The sequence below is a fragment of the Macaca nemestrina genome, chromosome X, assembly GCF_043159975.1.
Source record: "Macaca nemestrina isolate mMacNem1 chromosome X, mMacNem.hap1, whole genome shotgun sequence".
Lineage (NCBI taxonomy): Eukaryota > Metazoa > Chordata > Mammalia > Primates > Cercopithecidae > Macaca > Macaca nemestrina.
The window spans coordinates 82062021-82086962 of NC_092145.1; the positions used below are offsets into that span (position 1 = coordinate 82062021).

Sequence of the window (24942 nt, forward strand, 5' to 3'; positions counted from 1 at the left end):
CTTTTCTAACTATAAACATTGTGAATATTCATGTAAAGTCTGAAGTACTAAGCTTCCACAGGATATATGTTGTTTTTCTTTCCATTACCCATACTCAGAGATAATGTTATAGAAGGTGTATGGGGGAAGGGGAGTCCAAGAAGATAGGGACCATATCCATCCTTTTCACCACTGAAATGTCAGTACCTAGTACACTGCCTGGTACACAGCAGCCAACAATATTTGGTGAATATACAAATGAGGTGACTAGGAAGATTTTTGCCCTTTCCTGGCCCTTCCTTACAAAAGTCCCCTCACATTAGTGCCACCTGAAGCTCCCTGTTCTGCTCCTCCTCCATCCCTGTCACCATTACCATCACATGCACACACGCAAATACACAGATTGTTAAATGCTTGCTCCAGTATAAAATAAGCTCATACTGCTTTCAAGAACCCTGACCTTGTCTCAGCAAGTTGAAGAAGAGGTGGGTTCTGGTAAATGGCCATGGTCGCTGGTTCTTAAAGTAATGAGGTTATATCATGATCACAAGCTTTTCCTCCATGAGTTAAAAACAACCTACTTCTGGTGCTATGTTGTGAGCACAGGAGCCAATCATTCTCTTTGCTGGGGTAGATTATAAAGTAACTAAAATATTTTCATTCTTTTCTCTTCCCCCTTCCCCCACTAACCTTGCAGCTCGCTGTGGTGATGAAGTTGCTCGTTATTTAGATCACCTTTTGGCGCACACTGCTCCCCATCCTAAACTAGCCCCTACCTCACAGAAGGGAGGGCTAGATCGGTTCCGAGCTGCTGTGCAAACAACCTGCGACTTAATGTCCTTGGTGACCAAGGCCAAGGAACTGCATGTACAGAGTGAGTAATGCTGTGACTCACCAGAGTCAGGCACAGGATGACGTGAAGCCCAGGATGGGGGCGGGCATTGATTACAATGTAAGCAGGAACTTAAGTTTTGTTTACTGCTTTATCCCCAGCATCTCAGACAGCACCTAGAACACATTAGACACTCAAATATTTGTAAAATTCGTGAATTGTGTATAGTTATGCTGCAGGTAGTGCTATGTAGTCTGGTTTAACTGGTAACATGGTAAGAAGAGGCAGAACAAGAGACATGGAGCATATTCAACTATAACATTAAAGTTAAAAATGGTAGAAAGGGCTTTTCCTGTGGGAAAATTACTTCTATGGAATTTTATTGTTGTTCCAGCAATGTAGATCTGTTTTGTCAAATATAATACTCATTCTTTACAACTTTGCCATTCTCCTCCCCATGGCCACTACCCTCCTTCAGTTGTATTTGCAGTGGAGGGTGTCTTCTGCCACACATTGCCAGGAGTAGTCATGGTTCCAAAGAGTGTTCAATGTCTCGATAGTAGCTGGATATGACAGGAGAGAAGGGCTCCCTTGGCCACACCTAGAAGACCTGAATGTTAACATTCTACAGATGATGAGAATGACTGAGATGCATGCTCTTGCTGTCTAAAACTTTATTGACCATTACTAACCAAAGATATTAAACATGAACTTTGGGAATCATTTAACATTTATAATAGGGAAAAGCTTAGCATACCCTTTGAGTATGCTTCCTTGAGAAAGGGCTTATGTGAAGAGATGAAATGTGTTAAGTTATACTTCTCAGTTGTGAACCAGAAAACTTGAGCTTAATTCCCAGCTCTGCTACTTACTTGCTTGAACAGTTATTTGAGCTCTGTATCTCTCTTTCTGTATCTGTAAAGTGGTGAAAATTACAAATCTTTCCTTAGAGGTGATGGTAAGTATTTCGACAATGAACTGTAAGTAAACAATCTTAGGAATATCTCAACTACATTTTTTTTGTTCCCTAGATAGGATTATCCATTCACGTATTGTTAGGGAAATTTAACCACTAACAGCCAGATATTCACCTAGAAAAGTTCGGAAAATATAAAATGCAACTGAGTTCTTTCTATTATATGTCGTATTCCATCAAAGTATCAGTGAACGCACCATTGTGGATTAATTACATTAGTAAATTTAATATCTTACATGTCCAGCTAGTGCTATAATTCTAGAAATTCAATTCAAAATATACTTATTAATTGCACATGATTTAAATTATCTGGTATGCATATTTGTTTTCTTTGATATTACCAAGAAAGAAGAAATTTCTCATTCTTGTTCTATAAAGAATTGACTCACATGTGACTTAATTGTTGGAGTCAATTGTGCATTTCTATTAGTCTCCTAATTATCTAATATTTCCCACAAATGTCATACTTTTGCAGATGTTCACATGTATCTTCCTATGAAGTTATTTCAGGCTTCCCGGCCTTCATTCAATTTACTTGATTCATCTCATTCCCGACAGGAGAACCAGGTAAATTTGCGCACGAGGTATTTCTATCGGCTTTTTGAAAAACTGCCATCTTTATGGGAAATAATAGAACTAGTCATTATGGTTCTTGCTAGTAGTAACTAGTGGTACGCAAAATGCTATCCTGGTGAACTTTTACATTGGACAAGTTTGTCTGGTCAGACTGGGAAAACTAGATTGCTGTATTATACATCTGGAAGGTTTCATTGTTTTTGCTTTGCTTTTCATTAATATTTAAAGAATTCCTTTGGAAAAGGTTTAGAGGTAAAAAGATGACTCATTCTAGGACATTATTTAAGTTGAGCACTTGTGAACTTAATTTCTTTTCATCATTTCTCAAACTAAAGGTTCCCTCTGTTCGTGTAGAAATACATCTTCCTAGAGACCAGTCTGGGGAGGTTGACTTTAAAGCACTGGTTTTACAGTTGAAGGAGACCTCAAGCTTACAGGAACAAGCTGATATCCTCTATATGCTGTATACTATGAAGTAAGTGGTAGATATCATCAATCTAGTTTAATGTTCATAATCAGAGGAATTACAACATAATAAATAGAGTACAGCTTCTGGAGTTTCACCGATCTGGATTTGAATATAGTTTAACAACCTACACATCATGTGACTTCAAACCCTCAGTTGTCCTCATTTATAGAATTTGAATTATATATACCTCATAGAGTTATTGTAAAGATTAAGATATAATATCCACGAAGTCTCTAATACAATGCCTGGTACGTGGTGGGTGATCAATAACTGATAAGTATTATTGTCATTAGGCTATTTTTAAACCTCCATTATTTGGTCAAATGTACAGATAAGGTTTTAACTCAAGAAATGTAAGAATATAAAGATTTATAGGAAAAAGAAGCTAACATTTTTGTTTGCTATGTGTCAGGCATCCTGCTAGGTAGTTTGTATTAGTACAAACTCGATATGTCCAAATTGAACTCCTCTCTCCTGGACCCCACAAGCCCACACAAAAATAATCTGTTCTGCCTCCTTTTCTATGTTCTACTCACCATGAAGAAGCAGGATGGACTTTCTTCCCCTAAACTTGGTTTGGATTTTGAGATAATGGTGACATACACATACCAAGAAGATGTGGAATATTTATTACTCACATAATGAGGCTTTCTGGGAAGAGCAAAGAAGGTTCCCAGCTTGCTCCCAAAAAAGCTTGAGAGCCCAGGGAAAGGAGACTAAATTGGGGGTTTTATAATCATTACAGGATGAACATTCTCACTGGCTTTTAGCTTTCTTTTTTTGTTGTGTCCTTGTTTGGTTTTGGTATCAGGGTAATGCTGGCCTTATAAAATGAGTTTGGAAGAACTCTCCCCTTTTCCTTTTTTTTTTTGAATAGTTTGAAAATAATTAGTATTAGTTCTCTAAACATTTGGTACAGTTCAGCAGTGAAACCATCTGGTCCTGGGCTTCCCTCTGAGGGAAGACTTTTTATTACTGATTCAATCTCCTTTGTTATTGATCTATTCAGATTTTCTATTTCTTCATACTTCAATCTTGGTAGATTGTATGTGTTCACAAATGTATCCATTTCTTCTAGGTTTTCCTACTTGCTGGCATATAATTGTTCATAACAGTTTCTAACAATTCTTTGTATTTCTGTGGTATCAGTTATATCTCATCTTCTTTTTTTAATTTTGAGGCGAGGTCTTGCTCTGTTGCCCAGGCTGGAGTGCAGTGGCGTGATCACGGCTTACTGCAGCCTTCACTGCCCAGTCTCAAGTGATCCTCCCACCTCAGCCTCCTGAGTAGCTGGTACCACAGGTGTGTGCCACCATGCCCAGCTAAATGTTTTTTTAATTATATATAGAAATGAGGTCTTACTATGTTGCCCAGGCTATATATCTCCTTTTCATCTCTCATTTTATTTATTTGGGTGTTCTTTCTTTTTTTGTTTGTCTAGCCAAAGCTTTGTTGATTTTGTTTATCTTTTCAAAAAAAAAAATCAGCTCCTCATTTTGTTAATCATTTGTATTGCTTTTTTAGTCTCTATTTTGTTTATTTCCACTCTGATGTTTATTGTTTCTTTCCTTTTACTAATTTTGGGTTTGGTTTGTTCTTGTTTTTCTAGTTCCTTTAGGTGTAACATTATGTTGTTTATTTGAGATCTTTATACTGTTTGATATATGCATTCATTGCTATAAACATCTCTCTTAGAATAGCATTTTCTGTATCCCATATCTTTTGGTATGTTGCATTTCCTTTTCATTTGCCTAAAGAAAATTTTGTAATTTCCCTCTTAATTTGTTCAGTGACCCCCTTGGTTGTTTAGGAGCATGTTTAATTTCCTTGTATTTGTACAGTTTCTGTGGTTTCTCCTGTTATTGATTTCTAATTTTATATCATTGTGATCAGAAAAGATACTTGATATGATTTTGATCTTCTTCAATTCGTTAATGCTTGTTTGTGGCCTAGTATATAATCTACCCTGCAGAATGTTCCATGTGAAGTTGAGAATAATGTGCATTCTGTAGCTTTTGGATGGAATGTTCTGTAAATATCAATTAGGTCCATTTGGTCTAGTGTACAGTTTAAATCCAATGTTTGTTGATTTTCTGTCTATGTGATCTCTCCATTACTGAAAATGGGCTGTTGAAGGCCCCTACTATTATTGTATTGTGATCTATCTCTCCCTTTAGGTACGTTAATATTTGCTTTATATACTTAGGTGCTCCAATGTTGGGTGCATATACATTTACAATAGTTAAATCCTCTTGCTTAACCGACCCCCCTTATCATTATATAGTGACCTTCTATATCACTTTTTAGTTTTTTACTTAAAGTCTATGTTTTTAAGACAGTCTTGCTCTGTCAGCCAGGCTGGAGTGTAGTGCCATGAACATGGCTCACTGCAGTCTCAAACTCCTGGGCTCAAGTGATTCTCCCACTTCAGTTTCCTGAGTAGCTGGGACCACAGGTGCATGCCACCATGCCCAGCTAATTTTTATTTATTTATTTTATTTATTTATTTATTTTTGCAGAGCTGGCATCTGGCCATGTTGCCCAGGCTGGTCTCAAACTATTGGGCTCAAAGCATCCTCCTGCCTCAGCCTCCCAGAATGCTGGGAGTTACAGGTGTGAGCCACAGCACCTGGCCCTGAAAGTCTGTTTTATCCAAGTAGAGTTACGTCTGTTGTCTTTTGGTTTCCATTTGCATGGAATATCTTTTTTCCATCCACTCACTTTTAGTCCATGTGTGTCCTCACAGGTGGAGCGAGTCTCTTTTAAGCAGCATATAGTTGGTTCTTGCTTTTTTTTTATTCATTAAGCTACTCTGCTTTTTAATGGGATAACTTAATCAATTCACATTAAAGGTAATTATTGGTAGGTAAGGGCTTACTACTGCCATGTAATTAATTGTTTTCCAGTTGTTTTGTAGAGTCCTTCCGTCCTTCCCCCCTCCTTCTTTCCTTCCTTCCCCCCTCCTTCTTTCCTTCCTTCCTTTCTTTTTTATTTCTTTCTTACTATCTGTCTTTATAGCTAAGTGATTTTCCTTCATAATTGTTTTGATTTTTTGCTTTTTATTTTTACCATATCTATTATATGTTTTTGCATTGTGCTTACCATGAGGCTTACAAAAAGTCTTAACAATTTAACTATGATTACAATAAAAGAGAAGAAAAAAACTCTTTAACTCCACCTCCCAACATTTTGAGTTTTTGATGTCACAATTTACAATTTTTATATTGCATATCCCTTAACAAATTATTGTAGTTACTGTTTTTAATAGTTTTGTCTTTTAACCTTCATACTAAAGATGTAATTTACACACCATCATTAGATTAATAGAGTATTCATATGACTATGTACTCAGTGACATATATTTTCATATGTTTTCATATTACTCATTAATGTCTTTTTCTTTCATCTCGAAGAACTCCCTTTAGCATTTCTTGTAAAACAGGTCTGATGGTTATGTATTTCCTCAGCTTTTGTTTGTCTGGAAAAGTCTATATCTTCTTCATTTCTGAAGTATTCTTGGCCGGCAGTTTTTTCCCTTCAGCATGTTGAATACCTCATCTCACTGTCTCCTGGCCTATAAGGTTTCTGCTGAGAAGTCTGCTGTTAGGCTTATTAAGATTCCCTTGTCATCACACACTGGGGCCTGTTGTGGGGTGGGGGGAGTGGGGAGGGATAGCATTGGGAGATATACCTAATGTAAATGACGAGTTAATGGGTGCAGCACACCAACATGGCACATGTATACATATGTAACAAACCTGCACGTTGTGCACATGTACCCTAGAACTTAAAGTATAAAAAGCAAAAAAGATTCCCTTGTATGTTATTTGCTTCTTTTTTCTCACTGCTTTCAGGATTCTCTCTTTGTCTTTGATCTTCGACATTTTTATTATAATAGGTTGTGACATAGTCTTATTTGGAGTAGAATTTATTTTCAAATATTTATCTTCCTATTGAACATGTCTAAAATCAAATTCACTGTCTTTACCACAAACCTACTGCTATTGTCTTTCCTGACTCTATTCTTGTTATCATCATTCCTTCAAGTAACCCAGACTTGAAATTGTGTCATTATCTTCAATTCCTCCTCATCCCCTGCCTCCCGCTACAGCATCAGCACTACCATAGGGAATCATTGGCCAAATCTAAATCCTCTATGATTTGACTTTCAACCTTTATTTACCATTACTCTTCCCTTACAAAGTGAATGCTGTCACCAAAACAGTCTATTTATCATACTCAAAACACAGCCTCTACATGTCTACCTTCATACCTTGATTCTTATTTTTTCCTCTGCCTAGAATACTCTCCTTAACCACACTCCATTTCTACCTTTTGCATATCTCTCTGTCAAGGCCTAGGTCATCTGTCACCCACATGAAACTTTCTCCAATCTCTAATAGTAAAAATAAACTTCCACTGATTCTGAAATCTCATAGCACTTTTTTCATATCTTTAAAATTTGACAATGTCAGACTTAGAGAAAAGTTGTGAGGATAGTACAATAAAAATTCTGGATAGCCCTCATCCAGATTCATCAGATGTTTCCACTGAGCTTTTAATCTCTCTCTGTTTCACATTGATATCATCATCTATACTCAATCACACACACATATATTATTTTTTTCTGAACCATTTGAGAATAAGTGGCAGACATGATCCCCATCTAACCCTAAATAATTCAGTGTTTATTTCTGAAAAATTAGGAACTCTCCTACATAAGCACAGTATAATTGCCAATGTCAGGGAATTGTTTAACATTAAACCAATACTATTAACTATCTACAGATACTGTTAAGATTTGTCATATAGCCCAATAGTGTCTTTATAGCAAAAGAACATCTAAAATCATGCATTTTATTGAGTTCTCATGTGTCTTGAGTCTCCATTTATCTGGAACAGTTCCTGAGTCTTCATTTTTCATGTTATTAACATTTGTGAAAATACAAACCAGTTATTTTGCAGAATGTCCCTCAATTTCAGTTTATGTGATATTTCCTCATGATTAAATTCAGATTATACATTACTAACATAATGCCAAGTTCTTTTCCATGTGTCATATCATAGTGTTGATTAGTCCCATTGCTGATACTATAAACTTTGATCACTTGGTTTGATCATTTGGTTAAGGTAGATTCTTCCATGTACCTACACCATAAAGTTATTATGTCACCTTTTGAAATTAAAAAAGTATCTTGTAGAGATGTACTTTAAGACTATGTAAATATACTGTTACTCTTCAAACTTTCGCTCACTGATTTTTTCATCCATTAATGACTTCCTATAGCACATTTTATTTTGCTTTTTTAATTTAATATATTGAATAGATATATTCCCATGGTTCAAAATTTTTTTTTTTTTTTTTGAGACGGAGTCTGGCTCTGTCGCCCGGGCTGGAGTGCGGTGGCCGGATCTCAGCTCACTGCAAGCTCCGCCTCCCGGGTTCACGCCATTCTCCTGCCTCAGCCTCCCGAGTAGCTGGGACTATAGGCGCCCGCCACCTCGCCCGGCTAGTTTTTTGTATTTTTTAGTAGAGACGGGGTTTCACCGTGTTAGCCAGGATGGTCTCGATCTCCTGACCTCGTGATCCGCCCGTCTCGGCCTCCCAAAGTGCTGGGATTACAGGCGTGAGCCACCGCGCCCGGCCGGTTCAAAAATTTTTAAGTACAAAAGGATATACAGTGAAAGAGTAAAATGTCTTTCTCCCATCTCTGTTCCCCCAGATACCCAGTTCCCCTTCTCATGAGCAGTCGTTGTGTGTATGTGTGTGTGTCTGTGTGTGTGTGTGTGTGTGTGTGTGTATCCTCCCATGGACATTTATGGTTACGTAGGTAAACACAGACATATATGTGGATACTTTTACCCCTATTTATCCAAAAGGTAGCATAGTATATGCACGGCTCTGTACCTTGCTTTCTTTCACTAAAACTATATATCTTGATAATCACTGCATATATATTCCAATTATCTGTTGCTTCATAACAAATCACTCTGAAACTCAGTAGCTTAAAATAACAAAAATTTAAAATTTTTAAAATTATCTTTCACAGTTCTGGGACTTGCCTGTGTTCAGCCAGGCAGTTCTCACCTGAGATCTCTCATTTAGTTTTGGTCAACAATGTCTGGGGCTGGAATCTTCACAATGCTTGCTCACTCATATGTCTAGGGGTTGGTACTGGCTGTTGGCTAGAACCTCAGCTGAGGTTACATACAGCTGGTATACCGCAGATGACCTCCTCATATGTCTCCCCACATCTTCACAGCATGATGACTAGGTTCTACTAGTAAGTGTCCCAGCTGGGAGCTCTATTACTTTGTATAGCCTAGCCTCAGAAATTATGTAAGTCACTTTTGCCTTGATCACAAGCATGCCTGGGTTCAAGGGAAGGGAACACAGAAACCATCTCTTCATGGGAGGAGTGTGAGAGTCACATTGTAAGAAGAGTAGGTTAGATAGGAAATTGTTGCAGCTATTGTTGAAAATATAATACCACAGTCTAGATCTACTTCATATTTTCTTAATAATTGTGTGCCATTCCATTATTTGAATATATCATAATTTACTTAGCCAGTCTCTTATTGATGAACATTTGAATTGTTGCCAGAATTCACAGTCACAAAAATGCTATAGCAAATAGCCTCATGGCACATAGCATTTCACGTGTGTGAAATTTATCCTGCAAGTAAACCAGAACTTGAATTGATAGATCAAAAAATAGGTATTTTTTAACTGTACAATTAAATGGTTTTTAATGTATTCACATTGTTGTGCATTCTTCACCACTATTCATTTTAGAACATTTTCATTACCCCAAAAAGAAACCCCACTTCCTTTATCCGTCAACCCCCAATCCCTCCATCCCCCCAGCCCTAGGCAGCCACTAATCTACATTCTGTCTGTATAGATTTGTTTGCTTGGGACATTTTATGTAAATTGAGTCTTGCAATATGTGGTCCTTTATGACAGGCTTCTTTCATTTAACATAATATTTTCAAGGTTCATCTGTGTTGTAACATGTATCAGTACTTCATTCTTTTATTTCCAGATATTATAACCTGTATAAATATAACACATTTTATTTATCCATTCATCAGATGATGGACATTTGGGTTCTTTCTACTTTTTGGCTATTATGAATAATGCTGGTATAAACATTCATGTACAAGTTAATGTGGACATATGTTTTTATTTCTATTGGCTGTATAACTAGTAGTGGAAATGCTGGATTCTATGGTATTCTGTATTTAACCATGTTAGGAATTGCCAGGCTGATTTTAAATATTTTCATTATTGATATATATTTACAAATAGCTCTCCAGAGGAATTGTCCAATTTTTATTCTGATCAGCAGCATATTGATGGTGCCTGTTTTCTCAAAGCCTCACCAAAACAATCTGATAGGTTAAAAATGTTATCTTGGCATAGTGCTAAGTTAAAGTTTCTCTATGAGTGAGGTTGAGCACCTTTTCCTATCTTTAAAAGCCATCTGTTTGTTTTTCCAGCAATATTTGTTTTGCCAGGTTTTCTTTTGTTAATTTTTGTAATCTACATGTTGGAGTTCTTTATGTGTAAGGGAAATTATCCTATGAATTGCAAACATTTTTTCCTCATTTGTAATTTGTCATATGACTTTCCTTACAGTGGTTTTTGAAATAATTCTTTTGTTAAATCTTTGTCTTTAATTTCAACTATATTGAAGCCCATGAATAGGGTAAAAGAATGCATTTTGTCAAAAGCACAGCTGAAACTAAGACTTATTCTTGTCTAGGTACTGGCTTTCAGGGCTGACTGTTAATCATAGTTTTATAAGAATTCTTAGTAAATTGCATTGATTTCCTAGTGAGAGAGACTTATCAAAAACAGGCATATTCATTATAACACTGAAAGAAAAGATGATTGCCAGAGGCTTTACTTATAACTGATGTAGTCCCGTCTTTAAAATTCTAGAGGACCTGACTGGAACACTGAATTGTATAATGAAGGGAGTGCTACAGTCAGAGAGCTTCTTACCGAGCTGTATGGCAAAGTGGGAGAAATTCGTCACTGGGGCCTGATCCGATACATTTCTGGGATCTTAAGGAAGAAAGTGGAAGCACTTGATGAGGTACTATAAATTCTTGAATTTATACCAAATCTAAATAAGAGTGCTTTTTAAAAATTGATTTCTATAATTGTTTTTTAAAACAACCATAGCCTCTAACCATTTGAGATGTCTTTTCCACATAAAATTTGATATTCAATTCTTTTTGTTTGTGAATGACAAGTAAGAATTGTAGATTTATAAAATTTTATAAACCATAACATCTTTATAATGATATTAAGAATTCTATATCTTAAGAATGAATTTACACTAGGTTCCTACCTCCTAGAAAGGGAAACGTCCATACACCATTAGTGGGAATGGAACTTGGTATAGCCACTTACGGAAAACAGCATGGAGGTTCATCAAAAAACTAAAAGTAGAACTACCATGGGATCCAGCAGTCCAACTACTGGGTATATATCAAAAAGAAAGGAAATCAGTATATGCGAGAGATAATCTACAATTCCCATGTTTATTGTGGCACTATTCCCAATAGCAAAGGTATGGAATAAACCTAAATGTCCATCAGAAAATGAATAGATGAAGAAAATGTGGTATATATACACAATTGGATATTATTCTGCATTAAAAAGAGTGAAACCCTGTCATTTACAGTAACATGAATGGAACTGGAGGGCACTATGTTAGGTGAAATAACCCAGGCACAGAAAGACAAATACCACATGTTCTCACTCATATGTGCGAGCTTAAAAAGTTGATCTCATAGAGGTAGAGAGTAGAATGATTGATACCAGAAGCTGGGAAGGGTAGTCGGGAGTGGGGGACAAAGAAAGATTGCTTAATGGGCACGAAAATACAATTAGATTGAAGGAATAAGATCTAGTCTTTAGTGTCACAATAGGGTGACTATAGTTAACAATAATTTGTTGTAAACTCAAAATAACTAAAAGAGTAGATTTGGAATCTTGCCATCACAAAGAAATGATAAATATTTGAGGTGATGGATGTCTCAATTACCCAGGTTTGATCATTACATGTTGTATGCTTGTATGAAACTATCACATGTACTCCATAAATATGTATAACTTATTTATCCATAAAAATTAAAAACTTAAACATTTAAACAAATTTGTTAAAAAGAAAGAAAAAAATCCATAAACCAACCAAACAAAAAAATTCCTGCCTTGTAGGAGATAGATGAAAAGGCTTCATTGTTTCTTCCTAGAAATCCTTCTTTTCTGATCTTCATGGTATTTTCTGAGGAAGAGAGTTCAGTGTGTCATTATGTTAAGGAGGAGCAAAGGTTTCTAAGCTGAAAAGAGAAATGCTGTGGAAACCTGAGGTGTTACAGAAACGATAATATTATGCTATCTCTTGTTAGGCCTGCACAGACCTTCTCTCCCACCAGAAACATTTGACAGTGGGACTTCCTCCAGAACCTCGAGAAAAGACTATCTCTGCGTGAGTATGGCTGAATTTGATCAGGCTTCTCTGAGCCTTTAAGGAGTGGTGTGGACTTAGAATTCCCTTGCCCTAATCTGTCAGTGGATGATAATGTCCCACATATGTTCACCTCTATCAGAGACACTTAGTGGAAGAATGTTGGTAATGATAGGGCAAGAGTAAATGAAGGAGAAAACTCACAGAGAGTAGTACTCAAACTCTTTTTACTTATTGGATTTTCCATGCCTGCCATTCAAAAAACAAAACAAACAGGGTACCTTGAGTTAGCAACCACAAAATGTCAGCCATACTCTGGAAAGAGGAAGTGAAAGAAAGTGGCTAGAGCCAGGGCTAACCATGAAACTCCATGCTGCTCAAGAAGAATAAAGGGGATGGAGGTCATAGTCAAAGAGGAAAAATGGCTACTTACAGAGCAATGTGAGGTAGCACCCCTCTAGGAACCCTGTAATCAGAGTGCCACTGTCTGAGGTCTGCCACAGCCTCCAACTGGAAAGAGTACCCTAAGATAGGCTTGGCCTGGAGGGAGATGTGAGTCAAGTGATGGGGCTGGGATGGAAAATTGAATCTTTATACATGAGTCTTCCTTTTGCCACTGGCCATGCCAGTAAAATTCATCTGCAGTAAATGTGTTTAATTTCATATCACACCAGTGCCAAAATTTAAGTCTTACAAAGAGTATGTATCTCCAAGAAATATTTTTAGAGAGATTCTAATTTCATTCATAAATGATCTGAAGAATCTGTTTTTCTGCTAGAGAGTAATTTTTAAAAAGGGTATTCCCCCCTGCTTGTCAGTTCTACTTCTGTAGCCAAAGTAGTAAAAAAAACTTTTGTAAATATTTCTCCCTCATTTTTTCCCGGTTAAACTCTATCTACAGCATGTTTTTTATTGACAATTTTTTTTTACTACATTGGCTACAGAAGGGATACTTTTGCTGATGTCTGCATACTACTTCCTTCCTGGTTTATGTCCATGATTTCTGTTACCCTTGAGTTCCAGTTCAAGCTCCCATATGAAGGCTCAGAGAAGCATAAGTTCCAGCAAACTTCACCACCACGGGCTTAAAGTGCTCTGGGTACTAAATAAACTCAAAAAGCAGTCTAGGCCACAAGGACTGCAATTCCTGGGCAAATCCTTGTGTTGTGCTGGACTCGAAACCAATGGACTTGGGGTACATGCGACCTAGTGAGATATCAGCTAGGGTGGGCAAAGGAGTGCTTGTGCCACCCCTCTTCCAACTCCAGATAGTACAACTCTGGGAGAGAATCCTTCCTTCCACTTGAGAGGAGAGGAAAGAGTAAAGAGGACTTTATCTTGCAAGTTGGATACCAGCTCAGCCACAGTAGGATAGGGCACCAGGCAGAGGCATCAGACTCCCATTCCAGGCCCTAGCTCCTGGATGACATTTTGACACACACCTTGCATCAGAAGGGAACCTGCTACTTTGAAGGGAAGGACCCAGTTTTGGCAGGATTTATCACGTACTGACTAAAGAGCCCTTGGGCCCTGAACAATCAGCACAGTGACTAGGTAGTACTTGGCCATGGGCCTTGAGTGAGACTCTGAGACATTCTGGTTCCAGGTGTGACCAAACACATGCCCAGCTGTGGTGGGTATATGGAGAGACTCCTTATGCTCAAGAAAAGGAGATGGAAGAGAAAAGGGGACTTTGTCTTGCAGCTTAGGTACCAGGTTGGCCACAGTGGGGTAGAGCACAAAGCAGGTTCTTGAGGTCCCCGATTATAGGCCTGGCATTTGGCCCAGTAACTGCTAACAAACGTACAGTGCAGTGGTGTTTGAAGAAGTTTTGCAAAGGAAACAAGAGCCTTGAAGATGAGGAGCATAGTGGCCAGCCGTCGAAAGTTGACAATGACCAATTGAGAGCTATCGTTGAAGCTGATCCTCTCACAACTACACGAGAAACTGCCAAAGAACTCAGCATCAACCATTCTACAGTCAGTCATTCGGCATTTAAAGCAAATTGGAAAGGTGAAATTGGAGAAAATATTTGCCAACTACCCATCTGATAAGGGATTAATAACCAGAATATATAAGGAGCTCAAACAATTCTATAGGAAAAAAAATCTAATAGTCTGCTTTAAAAATGGGCAAATAGTCTGAATAGACATTTCTCAAAAGAAGACATACAAATGACAGACATATGAAAAGATGCTCAACATCATTGATCATCAGAAAAATGCAAATCAAAACTACAATGAAGTATCATCTCACCCCAGTTAAAATGGCTTTTATCCAAAAGGCAGGCAATAACAAATGCTGGCAAGGATGTGGAGAAAAGGGAACCCTCATGTATTGTTGGTAAGAATGTAAATTAGTACAACTGCTATGGTGAACAGTTTGGAGGTTCCTGAGAAAAAGCTAAAAATAGAGCTGCCATATGATCCAGCAATCCCACTGCTAGGTATATACCCAAAAGAAAGGAAATCAGTACATTGATGAGATATCTGCACTCCTGCGTTTATTTCATCAGTATTCACAATAGCCAAGATATGGAAGCAACCTAAGTGTCCATCAGTAGATGAATAGATCAAGAAAATATGGTACATATACAAAAGGGAGTACTATTCAGACACAAAAAAGAATGAGATCCTGTCATTTGTAACAACATGGATGGAACTGGAGGTCATTTTGTTAAGTGAAATAAGCCAGACACAGAAAGACAAAGTTCACATGTTCTCACTGATTTGTGGGAACTAAAAATCAAAACAATTGAACTCATGGAGATAGAAAGTAGAATGATGGTTACTAAAAGACTGGGAAGGGTAGCAGGGGTTATGGGTTGGGGGTGGGGATGGTTAATGGGTACAAAAAGTAGTTGGAGAGAATGAATAAGATCTCGTATTTGATAGCACAATAGGGAGACTATGGTCAAAATAATTTAATTGTGCATTTAAATATAACTGCAAGAGTGTAATTGGATTGTTTGTAACACAAAAGATAAATGCTTGATGAGATAGATACCCCATTTACCCTGATTTGATTATTACATGTCAAATGCCTGTATAAAAATATCTCATGCACCCCAGAAATATATACACCTACTATATACCCACAAAAATTAAAAATTAAAAAAATTTAAAGAAAAGAATTTGAGGCGAGGACACAATTCAACCCATAAAATCTTGCTTCTGGAAAAAGTAATCTTTTTTGTATCAGTTTTGTGACACTGTAGGCAGTCCAAAGAAGATGATGGCATGGTTCATGCCCCAGAGTACTTTGTGTCAGCAGGAGAATCAGAAGTGTGGGAGGATGGGTGTATACCTGTGTGTGTGTGTGTGTGTGTGTGCTCGTATGTGAATTGAAACTATAGAAAATCAAACAACTCTATCAACTGTGATTGTAAAATAATAAAATGGTTTCAAAAAGGCACAGCTAGTATTCCATTGTGGGGGTGGGATGCTGAAGAGATGTTGGTTAAAGAAGGAATACATTCTAATGTTCAGTAGCAGAGTAGGGTGACTATTGTTAACAACAATGTATTGTATATTTCAAAATAACTAGAAGAGAGGACTTGAAATGTTCCCAGCTAAAAGAAATGGTAAATGCTCAAGGTGATGGATACCATAAGTACCCTGACTTGATCATTACACATCCTATGTATGTAACAAAACATCAGATGTACCCCGTAAATATGTAGAAATATTGTGTATTACCAAAAAAAGCACAGCTTAAAGTTAATTTAGTACTTTGTAGTCATAATAGTTACTTGTCAAATGTTCAAAGCTAACTATGAAAGACTAGTCTAGAAGGACATCACGGTGTGAGTTTTAAATAAATTTTGAAGGAGGAAGAGAATCCAGGTTTAGAGAGAGGAGAGCAGAGCTCCTCTAAGTTGATATGGGCCACAGTGGTTTCAGGAGGCAATGAAAGAGCTCTGAAGTTTGAAAGAATCAGAATGCTGTTGGTCATGATGAAATGTTGAGGCAGTGATGTGGACTTGGATAAAGTTGCTTCATTTTTTCAGCATATTTAAGATTAAGTGGTTGTAGAATATTGTCTTTCTTCACTGTCTTCTTCCTCAGACCTCTGCCCTATGAGGTGCTCACTCAGCTGATAGATGAAGCCAGTGAAGGGGATATGAGCATTTCAATCCTTACACAGGTGAGAAGAATTGTAAAGGCTAATCTGGTGATTGATATTTTAAAGTTTGTTTTCAATTGATCTAGCGATTTCCAAAGACAACAAAATAGGCGTTGTGAGACCTGGGCCATTATTTTTGTCTATATCTACTCTGTGTGCAGGAAATAATGGTATATCTAGCCATGTATATTCGAACCCAGCCTGGCCTCTTTGCTGAAATGTTTCGACTTCGAATTGGTCTGATCATACAAGTTATGGCAACAGAACTGGCCCACTCCCTTCGATGCTCAGGTACTTAATTCAGTAACTGTTTTAGGTAGAATTCACTTTTGATGTAGGTTTATAGAGTTCGGAATCAAGAAAGAAAGAAAGCTAAAACATTTTTATCCATAGCTCAAGCTGGATATGGCAGCCTTGTTCCCCTGTTAGTCACTATTTATGCAAGTCAAGGAGCTGATATGATGACACATTTGTGTATCAGTTCTGCAGATTCCGAATGCCATCTCCTGGGGACTCCACTCCAAATCCTTCTTAACTTATCACTCTTTGCTAACTTCATTTCTCTAACTCTGGAGAGTACTTGAGTGTGACAGATTGGGTTGGGTTCAGATTTAGGCAGTGGAGCATCTGTACACCAAGAATGAGTCACAACATCAGTGGATCATGGTGTCAGTATTCTGTCTAGTCACCATCATGATTGAATAAAGGAAGATGACATTTTCATTAACATCTATCTGACAAGACTCTCTTTGAAATTAACTATAGGTGTATTTGGCAAGATAAAAGTTTTAGTTAGAAGAATAGTTGGGGCCTGTAAAAGCTGTAGGGCAAAATGGTATAAAGTGTGAAGGGGAAAAATGGACCCCTATGGCATGACTCCTTATTCCATTAGTATTTGTTTGATTTCAACAAGAATTGCAAAATAATACAGATAGGGAGGTACAGAAAAATAAAATCAAAGTTGTAAAACTCAATTTTAGCCATTCTTTCTGTTAAATTTCCCCCAAAAGGCTCGTAATCGAGCTGTTAACAAGTAGCTAAATTTATCAGTTTGAGTCAAACCGAACTCAAACACATGAGATAATTTATATTTAAGTAACCCTTTGACGGAAGAGAGCTAGCAGTTATTTTATACCTACCATATTCCAGAGACTGTGCTTTTTGCTTTAAGTTTATAGATATTGTATCATTTAATCCTTACAAGAATCCTCTGGAGAAGAAGGTAGTATTGTGTCACTTTTACCAATAATGAAACTGAAACTCAAGGTTACCTAACATCCCCAAAGTAACATAGCTAGTAAATAGTGGAATTTGAGTCTGAGTCCACCTGATTGCAAATGATTTCCAGTTCAGTACATTGTTATAGATAAACATTATATAGTATTCTCTAGATGTGGTATCAAGGGATGTTTTGCGAGAGGGTGTGATTGCTCAATAATAAACCTTAATAAGGGATAAGTCCCTGAATATTCACTTTTCCTTAATTGCCTGTTATATTTCTTGTTTTCCTGTGGATTCATGAAAACCATGGCTCTTTATTCCTTATAGGATAAAGTCAAGATCCCTGGGTCTGATATTTAATACCCTCAACAGTCTGACCTTTATCTTCTACTCCCACAGTACTTCCCACTAATTTTGTCAGTTCCAGTCCTTGGAGAGTGAGATGTCTCCATTGATTTCAAAGGCAATTATTGTCTATACCTCTCATTTGGCACATAGAATATGCAATGTTTTATTGTTTATCATGTTTACATGTTCCATCACTCCCAAAGAGATAGTCAGACTCTCAAGATTAGGTATCATGTCACATACCTGCTTGTACTAATGTTACTTAAAATGATGACCTGCACGTAGTCAACTTTTAATAAATGTATGAAGTTGATTAACATGTTCAGGTTATCCTCTTATATTCATAATTTCATGGATTCAAATCTATATCTCTTAAGTCTCTATTATTTCTAGGCTGAGAAGTTTAAATTATTTTAGCCTATCTGCATATATACATTCATTGCCTTTCTCTGAATGACCTCCAGTTCCATTGTTATTCTTTCATTCTTCTCACCTTCAAATAAAGATTTTACTAAGTATCCTAATGGTGTGGAAGCAGGGCGAAGAAAAAATCAGTTACCTCGCTAATCCACAAATTGGATAGTCAGTCCTTAAATAATTAAGAATCTGTGGAAGGGGCCGGGCGCGGTGGCTCAAGCCTGTAATCCCAGCACTTTGGGAGGCCGAGACGGGCGGATCACGAGGTTAGGAGATCGAGACCATCCTGGCTAACACGGTGAAACCCCGTCTCTACTAAAAAATACAAAAAACTAGCCGGGCGAGGTGGCGGGCGCCTGTAGTCCCAGCTACTTGGGAGGCTGAGGCAGGAGAATGGCGGGAACCCGGGAGGCGGAGCTTGCAGTGAGCTGAGATCCGGCCACCGCACTCCAGCCTGGGCGGCAGAGCAAGACTCCGTCTCAAAAAAAAAAAAAAAAAAAAGAATCTGTGGAAGGAAGAATACCTAAGCAGTAGGGTGCTAGCAATTTATTTTGTAATTCTGTTCTTCCAATCAAGTGACTCAGAAATTCTAAGCAAGAAAAGAAATAGAGAAAGTATAGAGAGGGCATGGCAGGCAAATTAGAAGTCCTTCTGTTCTAACATTTCTGCTGACTAGCTGAGGAAGCCACGGAGGGCCTGATGAATCTCAGTCCTTCGGCCATGAAGAATCTCCTGCATCACATTCTCAGCGGCAAGGAGTTTGGAGTGGAACGAAGCGGTGAGATTGAATAACTGCAGTTTCATTTCATACTGTTTTGTTTAAGTGTCTCATTGGTTTTAAAATGTTTTTCCTTCATCACAGGAACCTTTTGCCCCAAATAAATAAACTCCAATATATAAAACAGAAACCAAGCTGTCTTCTGGAGCAAGATTTGGAAACCACTGTATTTTTCCTTAAATGATATATCAACTAAGTGGATTGATTATTATCATGTTTCATTTTTAACTGTTTAATGCATTCCCTCACATTATCTTAAGTCTCCACTTTAGGACAACTAGCAACCCATATCATCTGAAACTTTCTTATATTCTAATTGGCAATAATCCAGTAGCTCTTACAGTATTGTATTATGTGTGTAGCTGCTTACGGTACTTCTAATGTAACCCTTTCAAGTTTAAACTTACAAATTAATAGTCCACCTGCATTTGTGGTTTTGGTTGGATTTGGCATTGCATACCTAAAGCAGCAGAGCCAATGAAAAGCGGTCATCTCTCATGCTCAACTTTCAGGGTTAGGGTAAGTAGATATATACGGTCAGATGGATGGATGTCAGACCTTAGAGTGGTAAAAGAAGGTTAAAAAGCAGTGTGTTTCAAGCGGGGGATCTTGCTAAAATGCACATTTTGATTCAGTAGATCTGGGGTGGGACCTGAGATTCTACTAACAAGCTCCTAGGTGGTACTGATGCTGCTGGTCCATGGACCACATTTCAAATAGCAAGGTTATCATTTTTAAATTAAGTTAAAAATAAGGATATATATGAAAGTTTTTTTTTAATGTGATGGGGAAGAAATTGAACCTTATTATCCTCTCTCTTTCTCTGTAATCTCTCATACTATGTAGTTCGTCCCACTGATTCAAATGTCAGTCCTGCTATTTCTATCCACGAGATTGGTGCTGTTGGAGCAACCAAAACAGAACGAACTGGGATCATGCAGTTAAAAAGTGAGATAAAGCAGGTAAGATACTACTTGGGACATTAGCTGGGATATTGCCACGTTTAAGAACATTCTTTTGGAATCAGACTTTGTTGGGTCATTTATTTTGTTTCACATTCTGAGTTTAATTTGAGCCATTTATTTTTCAGGTGGAATTTCGTAGACTGTCAATCTCAGCTGAGAGTCAGGTGAAACAACTAGGGATCATTTAACATGGTTTAACTTACCTTTAGTTCTATATAACATGCATGAGCTCATGGCCTTTTTACAAATAAGATAACAAGTCTTGGAGTAGATTGTTTGAATTGCCTTTATAACAGTCATTTTGCAGACAGCTTTCCTTTTTCTGGACCAAAGTAATTTGCTGATTTTAGAAGGAAAGTAACTTGCATCTGATAACAAGAACTTGAAACCCTGAGTTTATGTTATTAGGACTGATGTAATTTTGGATTCTGTTATTAGGACTGATGTAATTTTGGAATTAATTTTCTTTATAAAACAAGATGTAGACTTCAAGCAAAGAGTTTTTGCTTGGCCAGAGTTTAGGTTGGCTTCTGAACCTTTTCCTACGCCCATTTGTGCGCTTTCTTGTAAAATCCAGCTTTAGCAAGAGAACCCTGCTAAGTCAGTTTAGCCAGAAACCCCTATCCTCGATATCTTATCATCCTTGATATCTGATCAGGCTCCCCATCTTCTACCACCCTCAGGTGATGTCCAGTCACCCTGGCCTGTCTTCAGCAAAAATCCTGTTAGAATGGTTTAGCCAGAATCCTCTCTACCTCTGATGTTTCTCTCTTAGTAATTTTTCCACCCCTTGGCTATAAATTCCCACTTGCTTATGTTATATTCAGAGGGGAGCCCAATCTTTCTCCCTTACTGCAAGATCTCGTTGCAATGGTTCTGCACCTATTAACAATGGTCCTGAATAAAGTCTTCCTTACTGTGCTTTAACAAGTATCACTGAATAATTTTTTCTTTAACAAGATATACAAAAGGTGTTGTGGACACGTAGAGGGAGAAACATCTAAATCAGTCTGGGAGATAGTGGGAGTCACTAAATACCATGTTGTAGTCTCTTAATTTTTCCTGCAGGTGAGAATAGAGAGTGGTTGCATTATACAAGGAAATAGTTAACAAAATCTTCCATAGCTTATTTTTAAAACTCTAGGAAGTCATGTGGTTTCAAGATCTCCAAGTTGAGAAATTACTGATTTGGCCTCTCCTAGAAGCACATTTTATGAAAAGTTTAAAACTACTTAAAACTACTCCTCCTATTTTCAGAATAGAATTATGATAGCTTGCAGTATAGAAACACCTCCAGAAGAGGAGAGGTGAAATGGAAATTTGGAGTTTTATTTTTAGTTTTTGTTTCTTTTTTTAAAGTTTTTTAGCACTGGGGTCTCACTGTGTTGTCCAGGCTGGAGTGCAGTGGCTATTCACAGGCACAAAATCTTGGATTCATGCACTCCTTCTACCTCAGTTTCCAGAATGGCTTGGGACTAAGGCATGACACCACCTTACTATTTGGTTTTTTAAAAAGAAATTAGAAACCCTTTAGAAAGACAGTGAGCCAATGCTTGAAGCTTAATCTGAGGTAACTTGAGTACACCCATCAAATACCCTATGGCGTTTATATTTATGCAAGAATAAGTATGAAAATGGAATAAGAAAGGGCCTTGTGTTCACTTCACAGTGTTCTCAAATAATTTGAATAATCTGAACATTTTCCTATTTGAAACGTGAAAGAACTACATTCAGTACTGAATAGTTAGTTACACTGGCATTATTAGTAAATAATCTTTGATTTGGTTGAGAGTTATTGGATAAACATTTTATAATTGTTGATTGTCACTCAGTATTACTTTTAAGTTCATTATGTATTTACAACTTGAAGTACATGTTCCCAGCTAGATTAATATGATGTTGAGACTTGACCTACTCAACTACATCATTTAAGTTTTTTCTACACATTCACTACCTACAGGTTTTCAAGGGAGACAAAATCACTAGGACTGTAATTTAGAGGATTGAGAGTCCTAAATTTGCATTACTTTCTTATTTCTAAATATTAACTTCCATCCTCACCTGCCTGTCTGGTATTTTGTATTGTTCTAAGCCATTTTTTCCCTATCACTCAAAAATGCCCTCTTTTCTTATTATGGAAAAAAAATTATAAGGGTATTTTTATTTCTTTTCCCTTCACCATGGCTTCTAGAGTAAAGCTATTTCATCAGCTTTTTAATGATTTTGTGCTGACTACATACTGAAATAGTCTGTATTTTTACTCCACTAGTGACGTAAAAGTACAAATAATTGTTTCCTGGCCTCATAGTTTTAAAATTTTATTTTCTCAATTTGTTCTCATAGTCCAATGGTGGTCATCCCCTCGGTATAGATTTAATGTCACCATCTTTTCTGGTAACTGCTGTGATCTTCTCATATATGCCATTCACATGTGCTTTGAATATGCTCTTATATAAATCATGGCATATACTGGTTGACTAAAAAGAAAAACAAAATTAATCAAGAATTAAAGTAAGTATACAGCAATTTCATATATGGGGGTGAATATTTTCATTTATTTTCCAATAAGGTAGGGAAGGGAGTTCAACTCCAACCTCTTTTCGATTTCAGAAAACGAAATTCAATTATTGGTTAAGTATAAATTCTTGGTCCCACCCTGAGTACACTGAGTCAGAAAGACTGGGGATAAGGCCCAGTAATCAGTTTTATTTATATGATTCTGATGAATTTTTAAGTTTGAAAACCACTGGGTTAGCTATTCTTCTGATTATGAATTCATTTAGTAAATATTGAGTGCCAGTTTTGTGCCAGGTACTGTGAACAAAATGGATGTGGTCCTTGCCCTCATGAAGCTTCCAATTTAGGAAGACTGACCTCTAATTAAATTTATTTGGTTTAAATCAAAGACTCATAATGGCCTATGATTTCAGATTTCTCAAGCTGAAGAGATTTAGGCTAGACAATAACCAAACAAAAAATGGAAAATTGTTGGAAACAATATTAGTATTTTGGTTAACCTTAATCAAATACCCTGTAATGAACTAATAAGACTTGGCCAACTCTATCATATCCACATTAATATAGGACAGGGGTATAGAAGAAAATTTAAAAACTCAAAATGATTGATATTTGGCTTTGGAAAACAGTCTGAATTGTACTTTATCAGATCTATACCCTTTCTGGTTTGACCTCACAATCAACAGCCTAGAATCTTGGTGGTATAAACAAGACAGTGAAGATGAATTAAATGGCAGTTCATCTACTCAACAGATCAGTGCGATAATCACTTGCCAATAGAAATGTTTGGGGGCTCTTTTCTCTTTTACATTGCATTGGTTGGTGATTTAGGCATTTGGCCCAAATTAAAATGTGAGAAGTTATTTTCTCAGAAAGTATTTATGTTATCTTCTATCTTATATTTATTTCTGAATTTAAACTGTTAACCACTTTGCCCAATGTATTTTATCCTTTACTTAGTATAATTGTTTCAAGGTTCATTATGTTTTAGTATGTATCAAAAGTTTATTTTTTTCATTGGTGAATAATATCCTATTAAATTAATGTACCACATTTATCCATTCATCCGTTGATGGACACCTGGATTGTTTCCACTTTTTGGCTACTATGAATAATTCTACAATGAACCTTCATGTACAAGTTTTTGTATGGACAAATGTTTTCACTTCTTTTGGATATATATCTAGGAGTGGAAGTGCTGGGTCATATGGTAACTATGTTTTGCATTCTGAAGAACTGCCAGACATGTCCAAACTGGCTGTACCATTTTACATTCCCATCAGCAATGTATGAGAGTTCCAGTTTCTTCACATCTTCACCAACCCTTACAATTGTCTATCTTTTTTATTATAGCCATCCTGGTGGGTGTGAACTGGTATCTCATTGTGGTTTTGATTTGCATTTCCCTAATAGCTAATGATAATGAGCATCTTTTCTCGTGCCCAGTGGCCATTTGTTTATCTTCTTTAGAGAAATGTCAGTTCACATTTGTGCCTATTTTAATTTTTTTTTGTCTTTTTATTGTTGAGTTGCAAGGATTCTTTATATATTCTGGATACAAGTCCCTTTTAAGATATGTAATTTGCAAATATTTTCTCCCATCCCGTGGGTTGTCTTTTTACTCTCTTAATGGTATTCTTTGAACAACAAAAGTTTCTAATTTGGACAAAGTCCAGTTTGTCTATTTTTCTTTTGTTACTCATGATGTTTTTGGTGTCATATCTAAGAAGGCTTTGCCTAATCCAAGGTCACAAAGATTTATTCCTATTTGTGTTCTAAGGGTTTTATAGAGTTAGCTGTTTTATTTAGGTCTATGATTATGTATGGAGGGGTCCCCAAGATCACCCTCAGATTTAATGATTCACTAGGAGGACTCATAGGACTCAGCATATAGTCATACCCACTGCTACGGTTTATTACACCAAAAGGGTACAAGATGCATTGGGCATAGTGCAAACTACAGTCAACAATAATTTATTGTACATTTTAAAATAATAAAAAGTGTAATTAGGTTGTTTGTAACACAAAGGAAGGATAAATGCTTGAGATAATGGATACCCCATTTACCCTGATGTGGTTATTATGCATTGTATGCCTGTAATAAAGTGTCTCATACCTCATAAATATATAAACCTACTACGTACCTACAAAAGTTAAAAAAAGATGTAAAAGAGTCATTGGTCAAAGTCTAGGGAAAACAGACACAAGCTTCCAGAGTACTCTGTCAGTGGAGTCACCCAGCAATGAGTTGTGA

The 24942-nt window shown here is 37.0% G+C and overlaps 1 protein-coding gene across 4 annotated transcripts in view; it reads left to right on the top strand.

The window, feature by feature from the left end:
- LOC105464743 (phosphorylase kinase regulatory subunit alpha 1) overlaps positions 1-24942 on the top strand; it is a 130686-nt gene that overhangs the window by 87524 nt on the left and 18220 nt on the right. The window contains exons 19-28 of one of the 4 annotated variants that reach the window (XM_011712795.3): positions 677-853; positions 2263-2354; positions 2699-2838; positions 10781-10937; positions 12259-12338; positions 16385-16463; positions 16604-16733; positions 19105-19206; positions 20053-20168; positions 20297-20335. In XM_011712795.3, the coding sequence (XP_011711097.1) occupies positions 677-853; positions 2263-2354; positions 2699-2838; positions 10781-10937; positions 12259-12338; positions 16385-16463; positions 16604-16733; positions 19105-19206; positions 20053-20168; positions 20297-20335 (1112 nt within the window). The remainder of the gene's footprint in view (positions 1-676; positions 854-2262; positions 2355-2698; positions 2839-10780; positions 10938-12258; positions 12339-16384; positions 16464-16603; positions 16734-19104; positions 19207-20052; positions 20169-20296; positions 20336-24942) is intronic. The other 3 variants (XM_011712796.3, XM_011712797.3, XM_011712798.3) reach the window with 3 other exon arrangements.